Source organism: Hibiscus syriacus, unplaced genomic scaffold, assembly GCF_006381635.1.
Source record: "Hibiscus syriacus cultivar Baekdansim isolate YM2019G1 unplaced genomic scaffold, ASM638163v2 tig00112491_pilon, whole genome shotgun sequence".
Lineage (NCBI taxonomy): Eukaryota > Viridiplantae > Streptophyta > Magnoliopsida > Malvales > Malvaceae > Hibiscus > Hibiscus syriacus.
Window position 1 is genome coordinate 1,657,217 of NW_024063344.1, and position 10,353 is coordinate 1,667,569.

The 10,353-nt window shown below is 29.5% G+C and overlaps 1 protein-coding gene across 1 annotated transcript; it reads left to right on the forward strand.

Moving 5' to 3' along the window:
- Positions 1–359: 359 nt before the first annotated feature.
- LOC120180206 (protein DETOXIFICATION 27-like) lies at positions 360–2,826 on the forward strand. The gene is made up of 8 exons (XM_039185585.1): positions 360–497; positions 591–1,135; positions 1,227–1,313; positions 1,435–1,491; positions 1,939–2,177; positions 2,261–2,376; positions 2,514–2,600; positions 2,690–2,826. The coding sequence occupies exons 1-8, from the start codon at positions 378–380 to the stop codon at positions 2,738–2,740; spliced, it is 1,302 nt and encodes a 433-aa protein (XP_039041516.1). The 5' UTR covers positions 360–377; the 3' UTR covers positions 2,741–2,826.
- Positions 2,827–10,353: the final 7,527 nt, after the last annotated feature.

Below are 10,353 nucleotides of genomic sequence, written 5' to 3' on the forward strand. Positions count from 1 at the left end.
ATCTTATAATCATTCTACACTGAAAAAAAATATGAATGGTTTCAAAGACTTCACCAATGAATCAAAATGAATTTCATATGGTTGTCTACTAATTTATAGAAGATTATGGATCCTGCCTCGTTAGAACTAGAAGTTTAGCAGACCGGTGGATTCTATTGGTAATTTAAAATTTCTTGGGTTTTATATATTCAATAATAAAGGCTACAGATCTGACTGGAGTTGAAGACACGCCACTGTATGTCTGTATCTTCAGGGTCAACGATTGCGCGGTGGTGGCATAGACAGCGTCTCCGGGGCCCGAGGTACGTTCCTCAAAGCCAAAACCTCTGATTGCCGCGTGATGGTACAGACAAAGGATCTCTGTCAGACGCCAAAAAATGGCCATGCTCTCCATGACTGTCATAACTCAAGCATTTGCCGGCCACCTTGGTGACCTCAACCTCGCTGCCATTTCCATTGCCACCACTGTTATTATCTCCATCGCTTTTGGAATCTTGGTAACAACTCATAACCCACGTCGAAACTTTTTTTTTTCTTCTCTTTTCACAATATCTTCTTTGAATCTTGACACCCAAAACTTTATTTGATAGTTAGGAATGGCTAGCGAACTTGAGACTTTATGTGGACAAGCATACGGAGCCAAGCAGTATCATATGTTGGGTGTTTACTTGCAACGACGTTCATGGATTGTTCTCTTCATTTGTTGCATTCTTTTACTACCTTTATTCATTTTTGCTGCTCCAGTTTTAAAGCTCATGGGACAACCAACCAATGTGGCTGACCAAACGGGTTTAGTTGCAATTTGGCTGATACCATTTCACTTAAGCTTACCATACTTCACACTGCAAAAATTTATACAGAGCCAGCTGAAGACTGCAGTGATTGCTTGGGTTTCTGCAAAAACCCAACTTGCAGTTCACTTGTTAATAAGTTGGGTTTTTGTTTACAAGTTGGGAGTTGGGGTTGTTGGGACTGCCATCACCCTTGATTTCTCCTGGTGGTTGACTGTTGTGGGACTCTTTGTTTATGCTGTTGGTGGTGGTTGTCCACTTTCTTGGACTGGTTTCTTTGCACAGGCTTTCTTTGAGCTCTGGGATTTTTTCAAACTCGCTTTGGCCTCTGGTGTTATGGTCTTGTATGTGCTTGGTCTCTCTTACCTATTCATGATTGAATCTCTTATAATACTGAAGTAATTCGTAATAGATTGTAGGGTTTTGATGTTTCAGCTTGGAGAACTTTTATTACATAATATTGATTATAGTGTCTGGATATTTGCACAATATAGAAACTGCAATTGGTGCTCTTTCAATTTGGTTGGTTCCACTTCCTTGGCACACCTTTATTGCTTATTTTTTTTTCAATTTCTACTATTTGGTTACTGTTTGCATACTATGCTACTTCCCTTTGATGAATGTTCAATTCTTTGTTTGGCAGCATATCAATCTCTGCTTGGGAATCCATGATTCCGTTGGGGTTTTTAGCCGCAACCGGGTATGTTGCTGTTCCTAAAACCCCCTTACCATCTCACTATACAAGTGCTAATCAGTAGAAATAGGAATACCAATAGTTGAAAGGAGAAAAGGAAGGTATAAAGTGGATAATTTCTATTGTCTTTAACTTGAATAAAATGGAACATTCCTCTCTCATTGGTGTTTTGGACGAGTTATTCTGATTCCTTTTCTTGTGTCATACATGTTCTGCAGTTGCTTAATCTTATTCATCTTATTGTCTCTGGTAAAATGATGAATCTCCATACCACTTTTATATCCTATATGCTATAAAATATTGAACCATCACCAATTTATATGCTCGGCATTGGGTCATACACGATGCACAGGACTGGATCATTTATTGCTTTCATTGTTTTCATCTTTCACCCTTGCTTGCTGCTCTTTCATCCATTCCGTTTTTACAAACTGTTGTATTTTCTTAATGCAGTGTGCGTGTAGCAAATGAGCTCGGTGCAGGCAATGCCAACGGTGCCAAATTTGCAACTATAGTGTCATTGATTACATCTCTAGCAGTTGGATTTTTCTTTTGGTCAATTATTATGGCCTTTCATGAGGCACTTGCAATGATCTTCACCTCAAGTTCCTATGTTATTACAATGTTTAATCAGTTCTCAACCTTATTGGCGTTCACCATTCTTCTCAACTGCATCCAACCAGTTCTTTCAGGTCATAAGCTCAAACAACGAATATCTATTTGCAATCATGACATATGGTTCATCATATAATTTGATCATTGGTTTCGCTTTCAGGTGTGGCTGTTAGATCCGGTCGGCAAGGTGTGGTGGCATTTGTAAACATAGGTAGCTACTATTTAGTCGGAGTTACTCTCGGTGTCTTCTTCGGATGGCTTCAATTCGGCATCAAGGCAAGTTTTCAATTAAAGAGTCTTCTATTTCGTAAAAAGACGGTGTCTGAAATTTCCCCTGTTTCACTCTACAAGACATGAGAACAAATATCTAGTTTTTAGAACTGAAGCATGCTATGTTTGAAATATCAAACCAGGGTATCTGGGCTGGAATGATATGTGGAACTGTGGTTCAGACATTGATACTAGTTATCATAACAATCAAATGCAACTGGGAAATAGAGGTAAGGTTTTGTAATACTTTGAATATGTCCTTTCTGTTTGTTTTACATTGTTTTCTAGGTAAAGTTATTTTCTTTGGTCTCAATTACAGGCACAAAAGGCTCGAAGTCATATATCAAATGCAACAGCTTCCTACCAATAACATCATTTTTCAAGTGTGATCATACGAGTTTTTGTTACAATTCTTTTTGTTGGTTTGTCTTATGCTTTATTCGTTTTCATATGCACCAGATTATCTGATCCACCCCTTATTATATTGATTTTTTAGCAAACGCAAAAGTGCTCTTAAAGATGGTGTTATTCGATATCGTTATTTATAGGGTAAACTCACTTAGTCCCAATCATCCATTTTAGTCACTTAATTATATTTTTTCTTAAAATCATATCTAATGTTATATTTTGGATGTCTGCAATTAAAAAATTAATAGTGTCGTTAACATGTTTCCATAAGGTAATAACAGGGTTGAGCAACAAAACTGAGAAAATCGAAAAATTGACCCGAGCTATGTGGTTCAATTCAATTCAGGTTTTTCATTTTGTGGTTCGGTTTTGGTTTGGTTTGGTTTAAAAATATAATTATACAATTCAGTTCGATTTTGATTTTGATTTTTTTTTTCGTATGGAAATCTTTTGTTCCAAATCAAATGGAATTAGAAGAAAAAGAAAGAAAATAATTATTCAAAATAAATTTATTTTGAATTTATTATAAGAGAAACTTAAATAAATAAAATCTTAAAACTAATTATATTTTTTCTGAATTTTAATTTGTATATTTACACTTGATTTAAGCTTTAAATTTACTTTCTTTGGATATTGAGTTTGAAAAATATTAAACAGTCAAAAACTGCAAAACAAAATTGAATCTAACCAAACCGAATTGAAAACCATGATTTTTATACCATTTGATTTTGGTTTCATTTTTAAAAACAACAAAGTATCTTTCGATTCGTATTTTATTGAAAAATCGAACCAAAAATACTCTTAGTAATTTCATGTCATCATTGAAAGAAAAATGAAAATTGCTATTCAATAGTTCTATATTTCAACGATAGGTGACCAAAACGTAATACCATATATGATTTGAAGAAAAACAGTTAAATAACCAATATGAAATCACGAGAATATATAAATAACTGAATACTCTTATTTTTATTGTGTAAATGAGTAGTCTCAGCCAACATTGAACAAAGTTTTGATCTTAAAAAATAAAATTAGAATCCAATAAGATATCACTGATTAATTCAAAAATTGATGATCAATTTGACATCTCCCATTACATTTTGAAATGTGAAAATATAAAGCCTGTTGGATCTGGATCCATAAAATTTTGGTTGCTTATGCATTATTGGACTCCCCGTTTTATCCTTAATGGAATGAGATTTCACTTGGGAGTTGCGCCAAGGCTTAGCTCTTTCATGCATGCATCATTGACCTTGAATTAAAGACGTCCGTTGGTATAATTGTTATTATAATATTTAGATGTATGTATTTTTAAATAGTATAACAATTTTTTAATAGAATTATTATAACGTTTAAATGAATATAAATTTAAAATTTAATTAAATATTTTAAAGAAATTAAATTTATATTATAAAAAAATGTGATAAGGTGATAAAATAATTTTCTCTAAAATAAAGTTAACGATTGATGTTGTATTTGGATTTGAAGAGTTTAAATATATAATTATTATTATCATTTTTAAAAATTAATTTGATTTTTCATAATTTAAAAAAATTATAATTAATTATAATTCTTTTAATTTAATTATTTTTTAAAAAAATTATGTAATTTTTTAATTTATTTAAGATATTCAAATAAAACTGAATTTTATAAAAAACAAACTAAACCTTTTTTTTACTGAAACATGTCACTTGAACAAATATTATTAGATTTTGAATCTTCAAAGTGACACAAATTATTTAATGTATAAATTTAGAAAAATAAGAAACCTTATTTGATTGAAAGTAGAATTTTTTTATTAAAGTAGATTTCTACTTTATATAATTTCCTTTGTAATCAAGTATGTATCACTATAAATAGATACTGAGGATTAGGGTTAGAGATTATGTTGTCCACAATTACTCTTATTGTATTATTCTTCTCTTGACATTAATAAATTTTCTCTTTTTCTACCCGTAGATTTTTTTTGAAAGGATTTTTTATGTAAAATCTTAGTGTCTATTTTATGAGGCAATCATTATGCATATCATTATCTGCTCAAAAATATAATTTATTTTCTCAAATTAATTGTTGTGAAAGCAATGACATATTTAGGTCAAAGTCGTAATATTTTGCGACGAAGAGATAACGTTGGTTTGAGGTGAAGTCGAAAAGGAAGGTGTTAACCAATAGAGAAACCGACCGTGGAAATAATTATCCTCCTCTCTTTGTGGTGAATTATTTATCCATGTGAAAATCGAGGAAAAGAAGTACATTAAAAGATTATGAGAAGAGTCTACACCACTCAAAAGCACCAATGTCAGGTCGAAATCATGTTTTAATTATTTTTGACTAAACAGTGAACAAGTACCTCTATCTGTTTCTCATATGACATGTATTGTACAAGTGTCTTTTAACAAATTAATAACAACACATGCTTATTCTTTCTTTATCCAATCAAAATTTACTCATTTAAAATGAGTGTATAACAGTACAGTTGGTATTGTATTGACTATTCTAGTATAAACCGACCAATACGGGCTTAGAAAATTAGTTTCAAACACGCGACGAAATTTCTCTCACGTCGAACTCATCCAAACTTTCGATATAAATCTCAGCAGGCTATCATCGAAACTTTAGTTAAATTATTACTTTAACTCTTTTACTATTTTTTTTGCAGTTTAATCTTTCAACTTTCAATTTGTTATCACTTTATTTCTTTAATATTTTTCGATAAAAATGTCACTTGACCCTACCAGATGTTATCACATGTAATTGATGTTTTTATATTTTCCTTTTGCACATAGTAGAATCTAATTGAGTCACGTCATCGCTTTTGTTTTAGAGGGAGTCATCTAGGGACTAAAGTGATATCAGATTGAAAGCTGATGAACCAAATTGACTAAAAAAGTAAAAGAGTCAAAAGTGAAAATTGTACTAAAGTAGAGGGGCTAAAGTAGGTATTGAGTCTAAATATTATATTAAATAGAGATCCACCCACTTGTATCGATATATAAAAAATTTATTTCTTGTGCGATTTAATATTTTAGCAATCTAACAACCATATTTCATGTTTATTCACATAGATCATACAAGTATTACTTTCGAAATGATTAAAAAGTTTAAATGTCAAAATGATTATAAAAAACTAAATAAATGATAATACGAAAGTCTTTGGCAATTTTGAAATTCAAGTGTCCAAGTAGTCCAAAACAAAAGCTAGGTACCACTTTTGAGAATGATTACTAAGTAAGGTGCCAAAATAGTCCTAGTCTTTGACGATTTGCTTATGTACTAAAGTTGCTAAAATAAAACTCACATAAACTACGTATTTAGTTATCCAATTATCATTTTAGTTTCATTTTAATCGTTTAATTATTTATTTTAATATTAGATCTAACATTATATTTTGATTCTATTTAGATCACATGTCGTTGAAAAATAAATAAAATTATTGAAGTGATATTTTTTGTCATGGAAGAGTACGAAACCAAAGGACGGGGAAAATACTCTGGCAAATGTGCATGGTTAATAATAAACCACATGGTCCATTTGATATCCACTTAAACCGACCTTATTTTCATTTTGAAATGTCATTTGAAGATAGAAAGGAAACAATTGTACTAGATGTTTTCATTTTTAAGAGGTCCTTGAGGTGGTGTACTTTGCATTTATCTAATACAAAGTACCCTCTTTCAAAAAAAAGATGTTGCAACGTGAAAATGAAGTCCATGCACTCTTAGTGGGATTTGAAAAATACAATTATTTGATGGGTGTCAAATATTTAAAATTTTATATGCACGACAAATATAATTATATTTTTAAATCTAGTTATTAGTTTGTAAAAACACTTATTATAGAGAAGTACATATATTTAATTTAGTTTTATAATAACTTATACTTCTTTTAAAGTTTTATGTTTTAAACAGGATGGTTATGTTTCATTTGTTTATATTAGTATTAATATAAAGAAATTTTAATTATTATATAAACATTTAAATAATTTATCATAAATATAGAAGAATTAGAATAAGTTTAAACCTGAAACAATTATATTATATTTAATACTTAGTAAATTTGATTATGTAAATTATTAAAAAATCATTTATATTTATATTTATTATTATTATTATCTAATTTACTAAGGATGAATATTGATTTATGATAATTTAAGTTAACAATGAACTGTCTATATAGAAACAAAATACAAATATAAATCTGGAAAATTACATTTATTAAGAAAAATTACTTTAATATATTATAACCCCACAAAAATCAATCCCATATCCAATGTGGGTTCACCCTGGGTGGCTTGCTTATTGAATTGAACTTAACTACTGAAACATGTGGAATAAACGGGTGGTTTGAGAAATTTCCGATCCAAAAAACTTATGTTAAAATTGGAAACTATAAAATGACCCCTTCGACCAAATTTGTTGGTATTTTATGTCACACTTACAAATTTAATATATGTTGCTACATTTTTTTAACACAATCAGCTCAATGCGCTCCTTTTGTCGGTCCGTTCTTCAACAGTAATGTAGAGAGACAAATTTATTATATTTCATAAATATTAAAATGGAGAATGTAGGTTATTGAAAAGTCTTTTTTAATAGTACGGTGTGATTATAAGATAGTATTTGTTTAAAATCTTTTTTATCGATTGATAATACACACATCTTGCAGATATAATTGCTTGAACCCATGATCTTCTAGGAATAATAACATTTTGTTACCACTTAGGCCACTTGACGAGTTTGTTCCCAGGAAGCTTAAAACTAGAGTAGAGAGAAAGTAGGCACACGTAAAGTTGACTAAACAACATTCCATACTTGATTTTCTCCTATTAGATGTTGAACTTGAAACAAACGGTTATCACTAAACTAGAAATAACGTAAAAGCTACACATCAAATAACCAATGTAAGCATAGACAATAGTAAGGAAGAAATCGAAGGTAATTCAAATAACATATGGAACTCGTTGGGCACATTAGAAACAAAGCCGAAAGGGAAATGGCAGACAGAAATGAACTGGCAGGCACGGTATAAACATGATGAAAATGATACCCATTACTCATTTTAACCTTAAATATATATATATATGGATGATTCATGGCCAATCCTCAAGTTGCTTCTCTAAAGCACATATATAATATAATATTATAATAACATTTGTTTCTTCTTTTATCACACTATGAAAACCTTGGATAAAAACTCTGATCAATGTTTTTCTTTAAACGAGGAAGGTTTAGGATGTTAATATACCGAGATTAGTGGTATTGTTACTCTTTGACTGAGAAAAGAAAAACATGATTGGAAGTCTATTTGTGTATTCCCTTTTTCTTTTGGATTTGTTTTTATTGATAGTAAAATGAGATTGTTGTGGTTTATGACTGTTTATCCATTTTTATTTAAAAGGAGAATTGTAAACGGTAGTTGGTGAACTAAAGAAGATGAAAGAGAGTATGAAAGAGCGTGAGACTGTATTAAGATGTCTCCCTCTCTAACATTGCACGCTAACTTATACATAGATCCTTGGTAGTAGGGGTGGGCGTTCGATCAAGTTAAGTCGAGTCGAGTAAAAAAATTCTGAGTTATTTGAGTTGACGAGTCATATTTTATAAATCGAAGTTGAATCGAAATTTTTTCGAGTCAAGTCGAGTCGAATTTTCGAGTTTTTATTTAAAGTTAATTATAAATATTTACAATATTATGATATTAGTTGATCCCAATTTAAATGTTTTTATAACCATATATAATACATATATATTTCTTCATATTTTTTTCATATGTGATATACATATCGAGGGACTTGACTCAAACTTGAAAATCAATCCACTAATTACTAAAAATTTCAAGTTATTATTCGGGTTATTCAAGTTGTATTTTACAACTCTATTTGACTTTAAAAAAAATCATAACAATTATGATTTCTTTTTTATTGATTTCCACTAAAAGAGATCTTTCTAATGTTTACAATGGAACTTTAAAATGGGTAAATTACTCCTAAGGTAATTAAACTATTGACTTAATTCTATTTTGACCACTAAACTAAAAACTTCATCAATTAGATCACTAAACTTTAAATTGGTTTCAATCAAGCCACCGACTACTAACTACTAATGAAATTGTTGATGTGATGGTAAAGCAAATTTATTTAATGACATATTTAGTTATCATTATGTACACATTCTATCAGTTTGATCCAAATTATCTTCTAATAAAAATATTAAATTTAATTTATAAATATAAAAATATTGCATCAATCACAATTCAACCTAAATGTAGTTTTTTTTATTAATTATTAAATAGATATTTAGATTGGATAAGTGGTTAAGTGTTGTGCCTACATTTAGGGGTGAGCAAAATTCGACTACGCTCGAAAAATTGATTTTTTCGACTCAACTCGATTTGGAAAAACTAGACTCAAATTGACATCGAGTTGTAATTTCATAAACTTGACTCGACTCAAAAAAATTTCAAGGTTAAGTCAAATTATAAAATGCAACTTGAATAACTCAGTATTTTTAGTAATTAGTGGATTGATTTCTAAGTTTGAGTCGAGTCCCTCGACTCTGTATGATATGTGTATAACATATATGAAAAAAATATAACGAAATATATATGTATTGTATATGGTTATAAAAAACCATTTAAATTGGAACCAAATAGTATCATAATATTATAAATATTTACAATTAAATTTAAACAGAAACTCGATTCAATTCGATTCAAATCAAATTTGAGAGAGAGAGAGGGGGGTTATGATCCACTTATACAATGTAAAACTCTTTAATTTTACACTAACTTAAAAAAATTACGTTGTGTAACATGATCTTATCCCTATATATAACGTAAAATTCTTTTTGTTTTTCACTGATTTAGGACAGTTGGATGAGTGAAAATCTGTGTATAACTAAAGAATTTTACATTGTGTAAGTGGATCATAACATATATATATATTGAGCTTAGTCCAGTAATTAAGTGTCTTACAACCCTAAAGATTTAAGTCTGAATCCTATTATTCTTATCTTTTTCTTCTTCTTAATTTTCCCCCGATATTAGATGAGATGTATAAATATGTTTTTATATAAATTTGTTTAGTTACCACATCAATACACGATTAATAATCATTGATTTGATTGAAAATCAATTTAAAAATTTAATGACTTAATTAACAATTTGTTAATTTAATAATTAAAACATATTTTTTAAATTTAATGATTAAAATATATTCAACTCAATATATAATTCTATAATAAATATGTGGGATTCAAATATTCATTATAGAATTATTTATTGATAAGAAAAACAATCAACAATTTTTTTCTTAAAAGAAAGTTGTGTACAGTTTTATTAAGGTAATTTATATAAAACCAAAACGCAACTATGAATCTTATTAAAAAAACTTCTTACAATTAAATAAAGGAAAAAGAGTACATCATGTCTGCCCAATACAATCCAGAACAGTTCATAAAGGAACAGGAATCGGCGACAAGCCAAACCCAATATAACACACTGAACACCCAAATAACACTGCTGTAGTAATTATTAGGTATTTGGTAGTAATTATAATCAATTTATCATTAAATATTA

What these genes read in the sequence shown, in the direction of transcription:
- LOC120180206 (XM_039185585.1), top strand. Translation starts at nt 378, where the DNA reads ATGGCCATGCTCTCCATGACTGTCATAACTCAAGCATTTGCCGGCCAC. An exon ending in ATTGGTGCTCTTTCAATTTG is followed by an intron (nt 1,314 to 1,434) that starts GTTGGTTCCACT and finishes TTTGTTTGGCAG; the next exon opens with CATATCAATCTCTGCTTGGG. An exon ending in GGCTTCAATTCGGCATCAAG is followed by an intron (nt 2,377 to 2,513) that starts GCAAGTTTTCAA and finishes ATATCAAACCAG; the next exon opens with GGTATCTGGGCTGGAATGAT.